The sequence below is a fragment of the Neophocaena asiaeorientalis genome, unplaced genomic scaffold (genome assembly GCF_003031525.2).
Source record: "Neophocaena asiaeorientalis asiaeorientalis breed wild unplaced genomic scaffold, Neophocaena_asiaeorientalis_V1.1 scaffold240, whole genome shotgun sequence".
Taxonomy (NCBI): domain Eukaryota; kingdom Metazoa; phylum Chordata; class Mammalia; order Artiodactyla; family Phocoenidae; genus Neophocaena; species Neophocaena asiaeorientalis.
This window is the reverse complement of record NW_020185331.1, coordinates 8949194-8969494: the sequence shown is the minus strand read 5'-3', so window position 1 is coordinate 8969494 and position 20301 is coordinate 8949194. Positions and strand designations below refer to the sequence as shown.

Sequence of the window (20301 nt, the reverse complement as noted above, 5' to 3'; positions counted from 1 at the left end):
GTGGCCTTAGGAGGTCAACTTCTGCTGCTTTTCAGCCCGTGTTAAACTTACCGAATTACTTCTGATCAAACGCCAGGCCTATTTCATTACAGCACTGATTTACTTGCTTTTGTTCATTTTAATAATGCAGCACAAATTTGCATTAATAGTGCAAATTTCGTCTGAGAATAAGACCCCAGTTGCAAACAAAGAAACAAAACAGGTTCCTTGGATGAAGGTGGCGATGATGATAATATATACATATCGTCATTTTTTGATACTTTATTTCAGAACTAGTTAATCACATGAGGCTACCTTTTACCTTCACAACATCCCTGTGTGGAAGGCCAAACAAATATTTCCCATGTGCATTTCCTGTTTTATAGATGTGGAAACTTGAGGCAGAAAAGAAGCTCATTGACTTTTCAAGAGTATCCTAGTGTTAGTAGGAATGTGTTTCATTTTCTCTCTGTCCAGTCTTGACACATTGAAGGCGTGCATTCTGATCTTTATAAATCTGGAATCAGAGTCTAAATTTTGTGTTCAGTGATCTGTGTTGTGGGGTTTATCCAATATTATTTAAGAAATACCATAAAAGGGAAACCATTCTGTGACTTTCCCACAACTGTAACTGATATTTATGGACTTAGAAAATAGTGTGTGGAACTTATTTGGATTCTAATTCAAAAAAGCTATTAAAAGACATTTTTGAGTCATATGGGGAAATGGACTGCGGTCTGGTGATTAGTGATGTATTAATCAGGGTTTTCCAGAGATATGTTTTTCTATCTCCAATTGGAGATTTTATATATATATATGTATTTAAAGAGATTTGTTATAAGGAATGGGAGCATCCAGCCATGGAGGTGGGCAAGTCCAAATCCTGACATCAGCAGGGTGAGAGTTGGCAAGCTGGGGACCCAGGAGAGCAGATGGTTTGTTTCCAGTCCCAGTCTGAACTCTGATGCTGAGCCAGGAAAGCTGATGGTGTAGTTCCTGTCTGAAGGTCAGCAGGGTCAAAACCCAGGAAGAGCTGATGTTTCCACCTGAGTATGAAGGCAGGAAGAAAGCCACTGTCCAGTTTGAAGGCAGTCAGGCAGGACAAATTTTCTCTTATTCAGAAGAGGGTTAGCATTTTTGTTTTATTTAGGCCTTCAACTGATTGGAAGAGGCCCACCCACATTAGGGAGGGCAATCTGTTTTACTCAGTCTACTGATTTAAATGTTAATCTCATCCAAAAACACCCTCAGAGAAACACCCAGAATAATGTTTGACCAAATATCTGGCCATCCTGAGGCCCATGCAAGTTAACACATAAAATTGACCACCACAGGTGATATCAGGCTATATCTAAATCTAAATATTTCTATTATATTAACTAAATATATTATATATTTAGGTGTCATAATGATATTTTGGTTAGGCTAAAAAAGAAACCTTATCTTTTAGAGATACATGATATATGGCATTTGTTTTAAAATATTAGAAAAAGGGATAGGTTTAGTAAATTTTGAAGATAAGTTAATGAGGGCATGGGTATTTATGATACTATTTTCTCTCATTTGTGCATATTTGAGAATTCTGATATTTAAAAGTTAAAAAGAGGAAAGGAAGGAAGGAAGGGAAGGAGGGAGGGAGGGAGAGAGTAGGTACCTCACCAATAGACCAGCATTACTTGACAATTGCCCTTCTCATTTCTCATGCGAGCTGCAATACAGAGGAGAGGATGTTCATGTTTCCATTTATGTACTTTTGTATTTGAAATTTTAAAAGTTTTTTTAAAATTACCAAAATAATATATACTACTCTCAGAGCATCTCACCCTAAGGGATTTTTGTTGAGTTATCACATCTGCTGGTTTCATCCGTTCCATTCAAACTGTTTGCAGAAGGAGGGAAAAAACATAGACACATACGTCAAATATTCTTGTCTCTGATTGAATAAAGAAATAAGCTGTGATTTATTTGAAGAGAAACACAAAATCTGAGAAAAATACAAATAACATTTTTACAGCAATGGGTCAGTGAGGTCTTCAACATCTAGCATCATGGGAGAAATTGAAAAGGGCTGGTGAAATAACTAAACTTAATGGTGAAGAAATGCCAAAGACAGGACTTTTATCACTTGCATGTACCAGCATGTTTAGACATTGTAAAGGGCATTAGGAGCCCCTGAAGCTAATTTCAGAATTGATTTCTTTTCACTGTCAGTCAGGGGAGTTATACTATTCTCTCTTTGGTATTAATGAGAGGAGGCTGAAGTACAGAGGGGTCTAATTGTTCCAGATGCTACTCAAATCACTGTAATAAGGCAGAATAAAGGCTGATGACCCCTCACTTTTCAGTTTATTGAGAATATATATGTATTTTAATTTTATAATTATATACATATATTTACACACACACACACACACACATTTTTCAGCTACCCCTAAATAGGTCTCACCATTCCTTTGGTGAACTCAGTATATGAAACCCAAATAAATCCTAACCTATATAAAATAAAACATCAGAGGTGAATAATTTATAATATTCTATTCAATGGGATTTTTCATCTAGCCCTATAAAACTAAAATTTCAATTAAAAAAGTGGTTCGGCAATATGTGTCCAGGTATATAAATGTTTGTCAATGCAGTTATGTTTATTAATCACACAATCACAGATATTACTTCCTAGGGCTCCACCTCCACTCTCAGAAGGTTGTTCCTATCAGTGGGCATTACCTGAGAGCATCTGACCCTAAGGGATTTTTCTTGAGTTACCACATCTGCTGGTTTCATCCATTCCATTTAAACTTTCTGCAGAAAAGCATCAGCATCAGTGAGCAAGTTTGTGTAAAAGGAACATACGATTAATACCAGTCATCAGCAGATAGGATGAATGCCCTGCTCTCAAAAGTAAGGGGCTCGCAGGTGGAAGAGTGACCACCTGCATAGCGCCGTATGGGCGAAGGTCGGGGACAGGGGTATCAATCATAACCCCACAGATCAACATACTGTCTAAACTACACATTTGCATCAGGAATAGGAAGACTATTAGCTGGGACAGGGGCCTGAAATCACCCTCAAAGAAGGCCCCAATATCATCAAATTCCCATTTGCGGTGTCTGTAGCCAGCTCAAGAGTTGGCAAGAGATAAAGTGTAGATGAAACTGAAAAAGGACTTTCTGCCCTTCTGAATACCACTCCAGTCCCTGACCCCAGATGTCACTTGGCTCTATGTTGATTCAGTGGCATTTCATAAGCACAGATTCAGTAATCTGTTGTAGCTGCTACAATGCTGCCATTAAATATTTAGCTTTTCACTTACAGATGTTTAATTACAAAAAAATATACATGTTTTCTCTGTTTAAAAAGCCAATTTAGATTATCACCCCAGTCCTGGCCCCCTTTCCCACACAAGTGTGATCTAACACTTGTGCATGTTTGATATGCATGTTTCTAAACACTTTCCTTTGCATTTGTCAGTGAATAATTATGCCAAGAAAAAAATATACAAAATTAATTTTGTTGTTTTTATATGCAGTTTCCTACTAGATGTGTTGTTCTTCTAGTTCCCTTTTTCATTCAAAAACATAACTTAAACATCTTTCCAAGTCAGAGTATATAAGGCTACTCTCCATCTAATTTCTTTTAACTCCCTAGGATTCAAGCACCTGGGATTATGTAGTCATCCTTTCATGGATATTTTGGTCATTTCCTGTTTTGTGCCGCTATAAACAATGCTGCAGTTAGCATTCTCATAACATAATGTTATTAAAACCCTACGACAATAATTAGAGTCTCTTTGGCAATTGAAGGTCTTTCTGATAGCTCCTAAAGCAAATTCCACCCAGTCAGCTGATTACTTCTTAGAGTTGAGTATCCAGGCATTGCCAAATATCTCCCCCATTAAGGGTTGAAACACCAGCTTCCTGCCCACGCACTGCCTGTGAGTCCCACACATGAGAGATTCAGTTATATTAACTGCCATCCTCCTGTAAAACACGGACACCAATGGATTCTGTAAGGAAACACTGAGAGGAAGGGCAAGCAGGATTTCCCAAACTAAGAAGGTGTGAAGCAGATTATTGTAGGCAAAGGAACAAGAGATGATCCAGGTGAAAAGGCCATGCTGGTAGTTTTCTCAAGGACAAGCCCTGACGTTTGTGCCTGGAAGTCTATAGAATTAAGGAGCCATTGGGCCCCATTTTGAGTCCCTCCAATGCCTGTTTTAAGCCATCCACGAGCATCTCGGGTTGTCAGCACAGAATCTGTATTAGCTTCAGGCTGGGATGAAGTGCAGAGGAATCACAAGGGCAGGGTTGGTTTGAGAGTTCTTGCCTCCGTAGATTTCACTCACCAGGCACCTCACTTCCCTCACCCAGTCTCTTACAGCAGGGCACAGACTGCAGCCATGCAATCAGAGCTTGAGCTGAACAGGTCTACTAAACAATCGTCCCTTCTCAATCAAGCTTAACAAGCAAATCTGCCAGTAGCACCTTTCTGCGAGTTTACTTGAAAGCATGTAGGTAAACCTTCCTTTTTTTTTTTTTTTTGTTAAGACCTCACTTTGTAAATGGTTATGGTTGCTCTCACAGTTAGTTTATTACCCTGGATATATAAACAGTGTTCTCAGGTTCACTCACTTCACTGTGATGGAAACATTCTAGCATTGGTTATGATTATTCCCAATAGAAATGCTATTTCAAGGAGATACCAAAATTGTTACCAGCTTCACTGTGTAGACGTGAACAGGTGTGCAGTTTTTGTTTCAGTTCTTAGCAAAGTCTTTTCAGTTCTTAGCAAAGAGAGTTGGAGTAAGTATTGAAACAGGTACAGAATGTCCCTCTAGGTGGCTGTAGCCACCAGTCCTTAGGGCTTGGCCCAGTGGTCTCAAGTCTCCAGTGTCCACACCACAGGACAGCGTGTGAGTATGCTTCTAACCACGTTCTCCCTGCCTCTTTTCACCCTTTCCTTCATGCCTTCCACAAGCCATTCCATGGAAAGCAAGGAGGCTGGTAATGGGGCCTCAGCCTGTTGTGGGTACACAGTGAACTCAAAGTGGGGATGTGTTGTTTGGTGAAAAACAGAGTTATTTTAGAATGAAACAAATTAAGAGTCTTAATCCAATCTCTGCCATTTGTCTTTAGCAAGTGACTTCCTTTCTTTGAGATTTAGTTTCGTAACCTATAACATATTGCTGTTTGCTTTTGGAGGTTGATTAAATATGATACTGTATATGAAGCATAGTGCCTAGCAGATAGTAGTCACTTTACAAAATGCAGATGCCATCACCAGCCTCTGGACTTTTGGAGTGAAGGGGTCCTCTGGAGTGAAGGTAAAAAGGGCGGGGAAACTTCCTTTTATTGTGTATCTGTAGTCCAGACATTTACTTCATACTTAATAGTCATGACAGTACTGAGATCTAGGACACATTTAACCTAAGCCCTTGTTTGGTCATCGGTAAAACTGAAATAATAGCTTGTGTAGGCTCATAACGTCACATAATTAATAACCACTGTACCTCGAAACACACGTCGGCCCCCAGTACCACTCAAGGCAGATAACACATGTACCTGATTAGTGAACGAGTCCCTTTTCTTCAAATAACATGAAATCAGTATCCATTTGTATATCCTCTGTCATTTAGTGCTGAAATAACCTCAAATTCATTCCTCTGTTTCTCCATCGATGACTATAAATATCTCAGTTTGCACATACAGAAGCCCAAGCTTATTTAGTTGTACTTATATATGGTTAAATCTTGTTGATGCTGTTTTGGATCCAGGGAACATGATACAAATTTAAGTTGCTAAATTCACTAGGATGTTGCTTGTTTCATGCCAACCGTAAAAGATTCTGTAGCTATAAAATAAAGTAGACATTGGGCTGGTTTATTCTAAGAAGCCAAGATAATCTTCTCAAGGGACAGATTTCTTTTTGCTGTTAAGCCAGAGAAATTTCTAGATGTGTTTATAAAAAAGTGGGTGTAGAAGTTTTTGTCTGTGGAGTTTATTTAGAGGAGCCATTAATCCCTCCCGAAAGAATGTAAATGTACACTGACAGTTCTTATTGATCCTCAGGGCTAGTTTCTCAATATTCAATGGGAATATTTACTCAGGAAGTTAAAAAAAAAAGATTTTGAAATAGCATTAATTCAGTATCTATATAAAAATACTTAGTGGGTCCAGGAAAAAATATATACACATAAAGTATAGCAAAATAGCAATCTCCATACTGTCAACATACATTTAGAATGTTTTAAAAATGCTTTCTATATAAAGCAGAAACTAACACACCACTGTAAAGCAATTATACTCTAATAAAGGTGTTAAAAAAACAAATAAATAAAAATGCTTTCTAGAAACATATTCCTTTCTACATCAGCTATGAAAACATTTAGACCTTGGTTATCCTGGCACTGCGCTCTGGGGTTGCTATTTCCAGGGTCTCTTGGGGGCTGTGGTCATTTCCCAAGTGATCCCATTTCTGATCCTGACAGGAATCTTGCTGTTCAGTCTGATTTATTCAGCAAGATTCGTCACTGTGCATCACAGAGAATAACTGGTCCTAAAAGTGGTGCATGTGTTTCAAGTCCACAGGAAGGAAATCACTTGCATTGTTTATAGACCCAGCACTGCAAGGGCCCAAGTAACTGTTTTCTTGGAACTCACCCATGCAGTCTCACAGCAAACGCTCCATAACTGTTGCTACAAAGTTGATTTTTCAGAGTATCTTTCTTAGATGCATTTTCCCATATTGTTATGGGATGGCATTAGGGTTGTAATTAAGAAGGTGTATGTGGAGATCTGGTTCCTCACATCGCTGTCCTTGCCCACATCAATGGTATTGACAATAGCGCCCCTCATCCGCGTGGTATGGCATTATGGCAGGAGAGTTCCAAACTCAGTCCCAAGGCCCATAACCACTACTTGCCCCCTGTGTGAGCTTGGCAAGCCCTCTAAACTGCATCTCTTTTTTTTCTTATGTGCGAACAGAGGGATTCTGTTGGATGGTCTTTGAGATCCCTTTAGGTTCTGACATGTTCGTGACCAATTTGAAATGATTCAGTATTAGGATTCCCCGGACTGCAGAGGCTTAAAAGTAGGGAAATTTTCCTTCTATAAATTTGTTGTACAACTAGTTGACTCTAGCAGTGGATTCTATGAGCCATTCTCGTGATTTTTGATGCTGTCATTTAGTTTAACGTGGCCATACGTCTCACTTCATCAAGTTGGCGTTCAGAATGAAGTTACATTCTATTTACTGTTCAAATTAAATGACTCGTGCTTCCATCCTGCTTAATGCAAGAGAAGTTTTCTCCCCTCAACCTAGTCTTCTGTCTGAGTAGAGTCCCCTAATCCCAAGGCTTGCTTACTCAGTTTAAGGGGAACGTCCTGAGAGCTATTGCCTTGAGGAGAGAAACTTGGAGAACCTGCTTAGTCAGCCATGGAACCCCATTCTTTCTGAATGTTGGGGTTATGGCCGCTACATAGGATTATTGTTGAAATATGAGCACATTGGATCTAGAAAGATTTTAAGTGCTAGCCATACACTGTCCCCAGAACCAGCTCCCTTCTCTGTCCCCAGGGCTTGCACCATTTCTCATTTCAAGTTAAGTGTCATTGCAACAAGGTGGTTTTCCCTTGAAAACAAAGACACATAGTACAAGCCAAGAAATTAAACTATTTAAATTTTTCTTGTGTGCACAAATGAGGGTCAACAGAGCTCAGTGACAACAAGACCTACCTTGGCTATAATAAAACCTAGAGTTCTAGCTCTTTCTTGGTCATTACATGTACCAACTACTGTGAAAAAAGAGGAGACATCATAGGAAAACGTAATTTCTACACTGATATTTTGTTGTTGTTGTTGTTGTTTTTTGCGGTACGCGGGCCTCTCACTGTTGCGGCCTCTCCCGTTTTGGAGCACAGGCTCCGGGCGCACAGGCTCAGCGGCCACGGCTCATGGGCCCAGCCACTCCGCGGCATGTGGGATCTTCCCGGACCGGGGCACGAACCCGTGTCCCCTGCATCGGCAGGCGGACTCTCAACCACTGCGCCACCAGGGAAACCCTCTACACTGATTTTTAATGAATGAATAGAAGCTTGACACAGTAAAGACCATCCCAGGCAGAATGAACAACACAGGCAGAAGAAGACATGTAGACTTCAACCTGGCCGGAGCTCAGGAAGCATGTCAGGAAGTGGGAAGAGCTAAAGCTGAAAAAAAAATGCATTGAGGACAGATCATGGAGCTCTCCTTTAAACCTGAACTTTACCCTTTATGGGTAAGCCATAGGCAGTTTTGAATGATTTTAAGGAAGGAATTGATGTGGTCTGATTTGATCTTAAGATAATCTTGGCAGTAAGAGCATGGCTTCTATTTTCAGGGAACTTGCTGTATAAGAGCAAGCTAATATTTAAAACCTTAAATACTGACTTTTTACTACCTTTTGATATTTTAACATTTATTAAGATCTTGCAACATGCCAGATTCGATGCTAAGTCCTTTTGAATGCATTATCTCATTTAATCCTCCCAAGAACTTTAGGAAAAGATTCTGTAATTATCCCTATTTTACATGCAGAGAACCCAAACATTAGAGTCTGGGTAAATTGCCCAAGTGTATCTAATGAGTGAGAGCCTGCATTTAAACTCAGACTATTTGGTTCCACAACACTAGTTTGAACCACCAGGGCAGTGATCTTTAATCCTGGCTGCACACTAGAATCACCAGGGGAACTTAAAAACAAAACACACTGATGCCCAGAATTCTCAAGTAAACCATAATTTCTGGGGTCAGGGTCTTGACATCACATACAGGGTTGTGATTGACTAAACTAGACTATATTGTCAACTTAGCATACACTGAATAGTCATAAACATCTATATCAAACATCTGTACCATAAACATCTGTACAAAATCATAAATTAAAAAAAGAACTGCTGAATAGCAAAATCACAGGATATGAAGACTTCCAATGTTTTTTCCAGTTTTACTCTGACAAAGAAAAACGATGGCCTTCCTCTTTTTTTTAAGACTGGCAGGCAGACAGCAGGAAGATCAAAGAGGGTAGGGGTAAAAAGGAAAAGGTGACAGAGGAGTATCAAGAAAGGAAGGAAGAGAGAAGCTGAAACTGGGGTTGTTGAAGTAACAAGAAACTATCTACAGATGAATGGTCGGTAATATCAAAGGTATATTTGCAGAATGTTTCCTTTCAGTAATTGTACAAAGACTCCCTTGCCATTACAAAGCAGTTTTATTCTTGGCAGATTGAAGAATGTTTTACTAACTAAATGCATCCCAGTAATATTCAGAGCTTAGGTCCAACATAATCATAAGTTGCCTTGTTATTACAGAGGTAAGCAGCCCCATTTAATAACATACTAAATGTATTACTCATTTATGTAACTCAGACCCAGGGATTGCTGCTGGGATGAAAATTGAACCATTCTGTAATGCAGGTGTGTGCTTACTTGAGTAAATGAACTCCGTATTTCTGCACAGTTTTCTTCTAAATTTCGGGGACTGGTCTGGTAGGGCTAATGTGATGCCATTTTCATCCAGGAAATAAAATGGTTTCAGAATGGTTTTTAATGAGCATTTTTTTAAAATTACCAACAGTCTTCTCTGTGGCAGAATCCCAGAGGGATGGATTTGTGCTTTGGGTTTAAGCAGGACTCCTGCTGCTGCAGGATTCAGGAAAGCCTGTGGCGATGATTGGTCAGAACAGTGACAAACAAAAGGAATGTTCTCTAGCTGATGATTCCACTGGTGATGGTGGGCCCATGCCTTCATAGCTGCTCACCAAGATAGAGTCACAGGTGTGCTTGGATGCTAAGTGATTAAAAATTATAAGCTGCCTTTAATTTGCATAGTGCCTTGCCTCTGAAACACGCAGGGAGTTTCTGATGCACGTTTCTGATACACGCAGTGAGTTTAACTCACTGGGATGCCATAAGTACCGTGTGACATTGCTGGTCATTTTCTGCTACCATTGCTGGTAACAGAATGTCACCATTCTCCAGTGTCTGTATGGTATTTTTCTTCTTTCCTATCTGCGCTTATTTTCTTTCATATCAGCGTACAGTCATAAGCATCTACAATGGACTTTTCAAAATACCAGATGGGGTGATGTTCAAGATGCTCAGATAGGACAATGACCTATCAGAATGAGTAGGGATCTTAGTGCGGGAGCAGGGTTTGGGAGGTTTCCTGGTGTTCTAGGTATTAACCCATTTGCTTCTGGATTGCCAGGAGAAGCAGGGACTCCAAGGATAGGGGTCAGCATAGCTGGGTTGGTGGGTGAGATGCTTGAAGGGTTTCGGGCAGTGGTAAGACCCAACTGTTAGGCAGATATTTCCACATTTAACCTCGTACAGTCATCCCAGTGTGAACCTCCTGATTATCAGCCTTGCATGTCTGGGGCACAAGGATGCTCTCTAGGAGCTTAAAGTTCACAGTCACACGGGAAGAAAATCATAAAAGGCATAAATGACTCCTATCAAGTAAATCATAGGATTCCTGTAAGAGCTTAGAGGACATATCTCACTCCAGTTAAAGAGGCAGTAGAGTGCAGTGGTAAAGAGTACATATATTCTAGAAACAAATTATCTAGGGTCCTAACTTTGTGGTCTTGAGAAAACTAGTTAAGTTCTATGAATCTTAATTTCATCTGTATATTGGGAATAATAATACCTTCGTTATTAGGGATATTCTGAAGGCAAATCATGTTAAGAACTTAGTACAATGACTAGAACATATTAAGCCCTCTCTAAATATGAACTTCTTATGATTTTACTATCATAGTCAGGAAAAGACAGGAGGTAAGCTGCCACTTAAAGTGTGGATAAGGGAGATTGGTTCAAGATGGCAGAGTAGAAGGATATGCTCTCACTCCCTCTTGTGAGAGCACCAGAATCACAACTAACTGCTGACCAATCGTTGAAAGGAAGAGACTGGAACTCACCAAAAAAGATACCCCACATCCAAAGACAAAGGAGAAGCCGCAATGAGATGGTAGGAGGGGCACAATCACAGTAAAATCAAATCCCATAACTGCTGGGTGGGTGACTCACAGACTGGAGAGCACTTACACCACAGAAGTCCACCCACTGGAGTGAAGGTTCTGAGCCCCACGTCAGGCTTCCCAACCAGGGGGTCCAGCAATGCAAGGAGGAATTCCTAGAGAATCAGACTTTGAAGCCTAGCAGGATTTGATTGCAGGACTTCGAGAGGACTGGGGGAAACACAGACTCCACTCTTGGAGGGCACACACAAAGTAGTGTTCACATTGGGACCCAGGGGAAGGAGCAGTGACCCTATAGGAGAGTGAACTAGACCTACCTGCTAGTGTTGGAGGGTCTCCTGCAGAGGTGGGGGGTGGCTGTGTCTCACCGTGATGACGAGGGCACTGACAGCAGAACTTCTGGGAAGTACGCCTTGGCTTGAGCCCTCCCAGAGTCCGCCATTAGCCCCATCAAAGAGCCCAGGTAGGCTCCAGTGTTGGGTAGCCTCAGGCCAAACAACCAACAGGGAGTGAACCCAGCCCCAACCATCAGCAGACAAGTGGATTAAAGTTTTACTGAGCTCTGCCCACCAGAGCAACAGCCAGCTCTACCCAATACCAGTCCCTCCCATCAGGAAACTTGCTCAAGCATCTTAGATAGCCTCATCCACCAGAGGACAGACAGCAGAAGCAAGAAAAACTACAATCCTGCAGCCTGTGGAACAAAAACCACATTCACAGAGAGATAGACAGGATGAAAAGGCAAGGGCTATGTACCAGATAAAGGAACAAGATAAAGCCCCAGAAGAACAACTAAAAGAAGTGGAGATAGGCAACCTTCCAGAAAAAGAATTCAGAATAATGATACTGAAGATGATCCAGGACCTCAGAAAAAAGAATGGAGGCAAAGACAGAGAAAATGCAAGAAATGTTTAACAACACCTAGAAGAATTTAAGAACAAACAAACAGATGAACAATACAATAACTGAAATGAAAAATACACTAGAAGGAATCAATGGCAGAATAACAGAGGCAGAAGAACGGATAAGTGACCTGGAAGACAGAATGGTGGAATTCGCTGCTGCGGAACAGAATAAAGAAGAAAGAATGAAAAGAAATGAAGACAGCCTAGGAGACCTCTGGGACAACGTTAAAGGCAACAGCATTCACATTATAGGGGGTCCCAGAAGGAGAAGAGAGAGAGAAAGAACCTGAAAAAATATTTGAAGAGATTATAGTTGAAAACTTCCCTAACATGGGAAAGGAAATAGCCACCCAAATCCAGGAAATGCACAGAGTCACATACAGGATAAACCCAAGGAAAACACATCAAGACACTTAGTAATCAAATTGGAAAAAATTAAAGACAGAGAAAAATTATTGAAAGCAGCAAGGGAAAAACGACAAATAACATACAAGGGAACTCCCATAAGGTTAACAGCTGATTTCTCAGCAGAAACTCTAAAGACAGAAGGGAGTGGCATAACATATTTAAAGTGATGAAAGGGAAGAACCTACAACAACGATTACTCTACCTGGCAAGGATCTCATTCAGATTCAATAGAGAAAACCGTTACAGACAAGCAAAAGCAAAGAGAATTCAGCACCACCAAACCAGCTCTACAACAAATGCTAATGGAACTTCCCTAAGTAGGAAACACAAGAGAAGAACAGGACCTACAAAAACAAATCCAAAACAGTTAAGAAAATGATAATAGGGACATACATATCAATAATTATCTTAAACATGAATGGATTAAATGCTCCAACCAAAAGACACAGGCTCGCTGAATGGATACAAAAAAAAAAACCCATATGTATGCTGTCTACAACAGACCCACTTCAGACCTATGGACACATACAGACTGAAAGTGAGGGGATAGAGAAAGATATTCCATGCAAATGGAAATCAAAAGAAAGCTGGAGGAGTGATACTCATATCAGATAAAATAGACTTTAAGATAAAGAATGTTGCAAAAGACAAGGAAGGACACTACATAATGATCAAGGGATCAGTCCAAGATGATATAACAATTCTAAATATATATGCACCCAACGTTGGAGCACCTCAATACATAAGGCAACTGCTAACACCTATAAAAGAGGAAATCGACAGTAACACAATATTGCATCTAGAGACTGTCATACAGAGTGAAGTAAGTCAGAAAGAGAAAAACAAATATCGTACATTAATGCATATATGTGGAACCTAGAAAAATAGTACAGATGAACCGGTTTTCAGGGCAGAAATTGAGACACAGATGTAGAGAGCAAACATATGGACACCAAGGGGGAAAGCAGAAGGGGGGGTGAGTAGTGGTGTGATGAATTGGGAGATTGAGATTGACATATATACACTTATATATGTAAAATGGATAACTAATAAGAACCTGCTGTATAAAAAAATAAAATAAAATTCAAAAAATAAAATAAACTGTGGGTAAGTTTTAGGCAGCTGATAAGGCATACAGGAGGACATGGAAGCAGAAAGAACAAAAGAAAGGAAGTACTTTCAAGAGGGTAGAAAAGAGAATTTTGGCAGAATGAGCTAGTTGGGAAGAAAGAGTCCAGAAAAGTAAAACAAAGGCTTCTTTCGCAAGATCAGAGGATTTTTGACTTGTCCTAAAGAAAGTGGAATCCATGAAGGTTGTGAACAGGTAGGATAAATAATGATGTTAAATAAAAATAATTGACAGCATTTCATAAGCACTTGCTAATTGTCAGGGGCGTTTTAAGTGTTCTGTGTACATTAATCCATTTCATCCTTAGAACTGCCCTGTGAGGTGAGCTTAATATTAATAACTGGCCTTGCAGTGATCCACAGTGTTCAAAGCACTTTCCCAGACAGTATTTAATTTTATTTTCTCAACCTTGCTTTTAGGTAGTCATTCTTGAGATTTAGGGACAGAGAAAGGACTTTGGCTAGATTTGAAGGGTTTGGAAAATAATAGTCTGCAGGCCTGCACACTACCAGATTTTGTAAATAAAGTTTTATTAGAATCCAGATGCAATCATTCTTTCGTGCACTATGTCCACTTTTGTGTTACAACCAAAGAGCTAAGTACTTGTGATAAAAACTATATAACCTACAAAGCTGAAACATTTACTCCCTGGCACTTTATGTAAAAAGTTTTGTCAACTCCTGGTCTAGAAGAATGGAAAGACCTTGGGCTTTGATTGCTTCCATTTTGAGCTCTACCAGTAACTTCAAGCAGGTAGACTTGAGAAATCAAATATATGAATACACAAAGCTGTTGCTGTGGACTCCACACAAAAAAAGATGATGAATAGATAACACTGAACCTCAGAAGTCTTAAAGGTTAATTATTTAAAACCCACAGATTCTAATGTACTATGCATCTGATCAATTGTCTAGGATACATTTGTAGGATAATTCTTTTTCTTTTTTTTTTCTTATTAAAGCTAAAACAAGAAGAAAAAAGCAAAACAGTTGGAAGGATTTACTTATCTGTAGACTGAAGTCTCCTTAATGTGAGGTTTCAACTGTTTAGACAGTATAACTCCTCATGAGATATTGACTAAAAACTATCAAATTTAGCCAACTTTCTGCTCTGTACCATTAGTACAGCATCTTGTATGGTATCTAATGTTGAGGCATATAACGCGTAAGAATCTATTCTTTCTCCGAACTACACATTCCTTTGCGATATCTATTACTCATTCTAACCCTTAATTATATAGCCTTTGAAGTATCTCCTAGATTATCCATGTACATCTTTTCAGCTAGATTATAAATTTATTGAGGGCAAGGAAGGACCATGTCTTCTACTGCTGCTATGCATTTCCCACAGCTCCAAAGTGAATTGATTTGATTCATCGATTAACTAAATAAATAAAAGCAGTAAATTAAAATGTTAATAATAGATACAGTGTGTTCGTATGATGATTTGGCTCTCTGTTGGGTACTTTCTATGAATAAACTGTAATCTTCAGAGCAACAGGAAAGGTAGTTATTGATAGCCCTCAAGGCTAAGCAGAAGGTTCAGCTTCAAAAGTTGGGAGTGGGGCTTCCCTGGTGGTGCAGTGGTTGAGAATCTGCCTGCCAATGCAGAGGACACAGGTTCGAACCCTGGTCTGGGAAGATCCCACATGCCGCGGAGCACCTGGGCCCGCGAGCCACAGCTGCTGAGCCTGCGCGTCTGGAGCCTATGCTCTGCAACAGGAGAGGCCACGACAGTGAGAGGCCCGCGCACCACAATGAAGAGTGGCCCCCACTCGCCGCAACTAGAGAAAGCCCTCGCACAGAAACGAAGACCCAACACAGCCAAAAATAAATAAATAAAAATTTATTTTAAAAGTTGGGAGTGATCCAAATTATCGTGAGCTGGATTACAATTTGACCTTCTTTTTTTCCATTTAGGTATAGAAAGGTGGTTTCCAATAACTGCACTGATGGGGTGAGAGAACAGTACACGGCCAAACCACAGAAGTGCCCAGGGAAGGCCCCGCGGGGGCTCCGGATCGTCACCGCTGATGGAAAGCTGACAGCGGAACAAGGGCACAATGTTACTCTCGTGGTGCAGCTGGAAGAGGTAGGACCAAGGCCCGTCTCCCCTCTACCTTCTAGAGCCAGTGATTTTTCCTAAGGAGTCATGGCTCCCTTTACATGTCTTTTTGTCTTGGTTTACATATATATATATTTTTTTTTTTTAATTTTAAATTTTGTTTAAAATTTTTATTCTACTTTTAGTTCCTTGGTTTACGTTGTTGTTATCATTTCACTTTCTCTGACACATTTCTTCAATTATTTTTATTTCATTGTAAGTTGTTCTTCTCTCACTGAATCTCTCACTTGCTAGGGATTCTCTTTGGATTTAACCTTGCCGTGTTGGCACTTTTAGCAAAATGTTTTCTCAGAATACATCAATGATATTCCTATAATAACTTAACACACATACATACTGAACTAACCTAAAAGCTGCTAATGCTGTCTTCTTCTGTTAACCTGAAGTCTTGGCTTTTCTTTCTAAAGGCAACATACTGGTCATACATATAGCATCAAGGCCAATCTAAACATAATTGAGTATAATTTCTTTGACAATTAATAGGTTTATTTTTTAATAACACCTCAGGGATATTATAAGCATCAATTATTATTTGCCAAATTATGATTGTCTGAAATTTATGAGTATTTAGATGGTAGGATAAGATGACATTTATGTTATATATTTTAGAATGTACACAGGTGTGTTTGCCATCTTGTAAATGAGGAAGATGATCTCTAAAGGATAAACACTTTCATAAAATTATCTCAATTGTTAAATCAGATATGCTACCTTCAACCATGTTTTCTGAATACCTAAAATATGGCCAACACTGTGCTAGGCCTTGTGAATACAATGGGATTTTAAAAGTTCATAATGACACCAGGATGAAGATATACAACATTGACTTACCCCATCCTCTTCTGATAGCCCAGTGGCTCTCAGCCTTTAATATGCATAGGAATTACCTGGTGGGCATGTTAAAACAGTTTCCTGGGCTCCGTCGCCAAAGATTCTGATGCAGTAGGTTGAGGTAGGACCCAGGAGTATGCATTTCTAACAAGGTGGTAGGTTATGTATCATGCTTCAAGAAAAAAAAAAAGAAGGAAACAAGGGCAACATCAAGAGGGATAGACCAGTCTGAGAGGTTCTAGAGTGTGACTTGAAGGGGAAAAGATGAAGCAGTTAGGATTACATTGTCAGGTTTACTCAAAATACTTAGTATTTTAATTCCTGTAGAAAAAACTGTGAACTAAATGAGTTTGCAACCCTGGCTCTGGTGATGCTGTTGCTTTTAGTTCAAGGACCACTTACAAAACCACTACTCTAACCTAGTACTCTTTTCTACTATCCCCTTAATAAGTGCCTTTTAACCATACTCAGTTTTCTAAATACTAATGCTCCCCAAAGTTCTTCAGTTGGAACTAGAAAGAGATGGGCCAATTTAGACCAATTGGAGTTGCTTGCATTTCACAGAAATAAATCTATGGGGACTTCTGCCTGAGGCTATGACAGACTAGCTTGCTGCAAACCAGATATATATGTATTATTTAGAGCAAGAGTGAGAGAGAGAGAGTGGGAAAGAGAGAGGCAGACATACACAAAGAAGGAGAAAGAGGATTTGAGAAGCTACAGTTCTTTTCTTGAGAGATGGGAAATTCATTGTGATGAGTCTGACATTTATGCTGTATTTCCCCTCAAGAACCTTGCCAATTCATACATCATACTGCATAGGAGGTCAGATTTTCAGATTCTCACCTTTCAGAAGGTGAGGTGGAAAGTGTTGGCTAAACATCTGTTGGTGGACTTACAAGCCTGGGAAGACAGAGGTTGGATTTCAGGGTTACCAAGTCAGCTGGGACTGACGATGTCAAAACACAGAGAGAAGGAAAGCATAGAGAAGTCATAGAATATTCTGTGTCTTTTGTTCCCTTGAGTTACTTGACAATATCTGAGGGATACAGACAAAATAGAAAGTAGTCAGTTAAGAGGATGTGAAGTCAAACATAGGTTTTAGAAGTATTACATTTGGGGGAGATAAAAAAGTTGAGGTTAGGGACTATCAAGAGGAAAGCCCTGGTGAACAATCCAAGACTAGGTTCTGGAGACTCCTGGAAAGCTCTATGCTAGGAGGAAGGACAAAACAGAATTAGACCAGACTCTCTACACCCTGAAATCACAACTGACATTTGAAGGGTTAGAGTGATTTCCCCCCATTTTAAATGTCCGTCAGAAGCTATAACAAATCCTCTTTAGGAAAATAACGTACATCAGAGGCCTTCCTTGTTTTTTGCGTATAAAAGTTGGGTTGTTTAAATAATTACAGATATATCAAGAAACAGGACCAAGAACAGGAAAAAAGCAACAGAGGAAAGAACAGTTGCCTGAGATATGATTAATATGTTTATGAATATGGGATAAGATATAAAATTTAACCCCACAGCAGTCATCAATAGGAGGCAGTAAGCGTTTGGAAGTTATAGAAAATAAAGATATAATTACTGATGTTGATCAACATCAGCATGAAGAAATGCCAGTACACATATAAAATGGAATACCATACAACGATGAAAAGCAGCAAGCTACTGCTACACACAGAAATGTGAGTGAATCTCACAGCTAATATTGAGCTAAAGAAATCAGACTGAAAAAAATGCATATTATGTGAGCCTACTTAATCTGCAAAAAATAGGCAAAACTGATTGACGGTGATAGACATGAGAATAATTATCACCTTTGAAGGGGGAGTGGAAGGGAGCATTTTGGTGGTGTTAGCAATTTTCAATTTCTTGGTGATTAATAAATACATTCACTTTGTAAAATTCAAGTTGTGTATTTAACGATGTGCATATTTTTATGTGTACTGTATTCCACCAAAAGCTTACTTAAAAATCACTTCAGAAATTCAAATAAAACACTTAGTATTTAGGTCATTAAACAATAAGGAAAAAGAAAACTGTTAGGCAGGGATTCATTTTCCAGGCCAATCCTATATCCTGTGATGAAGGTGAAGGTACCTTTCCCAGAGACATAAGGAACCTCGTTATGATACTCAGAAGAACAACATCTTTTGAAGCAGCAGATGTCAATGCTGGAGCAGGATTCAGAATTTAGATTTTTATTTCATTTTGAAGAATACAGTAGAGCAAGATCTGAAAGAAGAAATCAGGCCTGGTCAACTCCAACCTCTGTACAGACTCCAGGGACAGAGGCCAGGCTCTCATCTGTTCAGTGTTGCTTTCCATGTCACCAAGATGATCAGGTGTCTCAAACTTGGCTGGGTGATGTGGGAACAGATTGGGGAATCTGGTTCTAAGTTGTGTAAATTCATGCCTTCTGGACACAAAAAGGGGGAAAAAGATAACGAGTGAGTTCATTCCACTCGAATGGGCAAAGCTACAGCAGCAGGGATGAGTCTGCTGCCTGCACCTGTCAGAATTGGCCCCTTGATGCTCTTGCCTCCTAGTACAAAGCACCAAGCCCTAAGGACTGTCCCCATGTCAAGAGGCCCTGGAGACCCCACATTTGATTGTGAGATCCTGTGCTAATGAGTCACAAGCTCGCCTTACAGAAACAACCTCAGTTTCTCTATTAATCTCTGGATTATATACGTAGGCATGGCTGAGGTGTGTGATAAACAGTGCAGAATACAGGACAACAGAGTGTCTCAGAGAAGCTGAGGAGCACTGAAACTTGACACGATAATGGTTCAGATGTCCAACATTGACTGAGCACTAACTATGGTCCAGTCTATGAGTCTTTCATGGATTGTCTCATTTAGATCCCACTGCAGCCCTGTGCGAGTAAGTATTGATATTATCATTATCATTTTATAGATGGCACAGCCGAAGCACAGAAAGGCAGAGTAACTCACCTAAGATCACACAGCTACTAAGTCATGGAGCCAGGAGTCAAATCCAGGATCTGTGTTCTCCTGCCTTTCTACTGCTTCTCTATGGCGGAAACAACCATTTTCTGGCAAAGAACTTCATGTATTTCCTCAGGCTCTCTAGAGACGCTTGGCAGGAGTAACAAAGATCAAGGGGTAGAAAGAACAGGCAAAATTACTTACGCCCAAACCAGTTGGCGCTGTGGCTGCTGCTGTATTCTTAGACACTCGTCAACATGTAAATCAAGAGTTTCCTCCTGGATTTTCTGAGAATATTCATGGCTTGAGATCAGCTTGTTGAAAACCATTTCAGCAAAGAGAGAGGCCAAATCCTCCTCTTTGCAATTTATTGAATGGCTACAGTGTATCTAGTGCTGTTTTATCCACTCTAAAGAATGTTGGAAAACATAGGATATGAACGCAGTACTCAAGGACTTTAACATCCATGTATACCAAACTTCTCCTGAGTCTTAAGTTATGAATTAGGTTATAATATTGCTAAATTAAATGTAAAACCCAAACAAACAAAAACTCCTGACATGTGCCACTGGTAATACATGGGTTCTCTACATCCTCCTTAAAATTTCTATGAGTTCACTTCTCATTTGAATTTGTTGCTCCTGAATTTACTTTGAATAGAGTATCTGATTTACCCCCATACCTAGTGCCAGTTCTTTATAACTATAGGGATATTAATACCATGCTTCTGATTCCCCTAAAGCAGCAAGTCCTCCAGGTGCCAAAGGGACCAAGAAGTCCCTGCTACATTTTGATACGACACCGTAGTGTGATTAATGAGATGTGGGCAGAAGACTCTCCAAGCCAGTATAATATTTTATCATTTGGGCACCAAAGATCTTGCTCCTGTGTCTCATGGTTTATTGCTCATTCAAGTTTCTCCTCTAGACTTATCTTCTGTCTGCGAGGCTAGGTT

At 39.8% G+C, this 20301-nt stretch overlaps 1 protein-coding gene across 4 annotated transcripts in view; it reads left to right on the top strand.

Moving 5' to 3' along the window:
* SORCS1 (sortilin related VPS10 domain containing receptor 1) overlaps positions 1 to 20301 on the top strand; it is a 539290-nt gene that overhangs the window by 447771 nt on the left and 71218 nt on the right. For all 4 annotated transcript variants that reach the window (XM_024734898.1, XM_024734896.1, XM_024734899.1 and 1 more), the window contains exon 18: positions 15355 to 15526. In XM_024734898.1, the coding sequence (XP_024590666.1) occupies positions 15355 to 15526 (172 nt within the window). The remainder of the gene's footprint in view (positions 1 to 15354; positions 15527 to 20301) is intronic.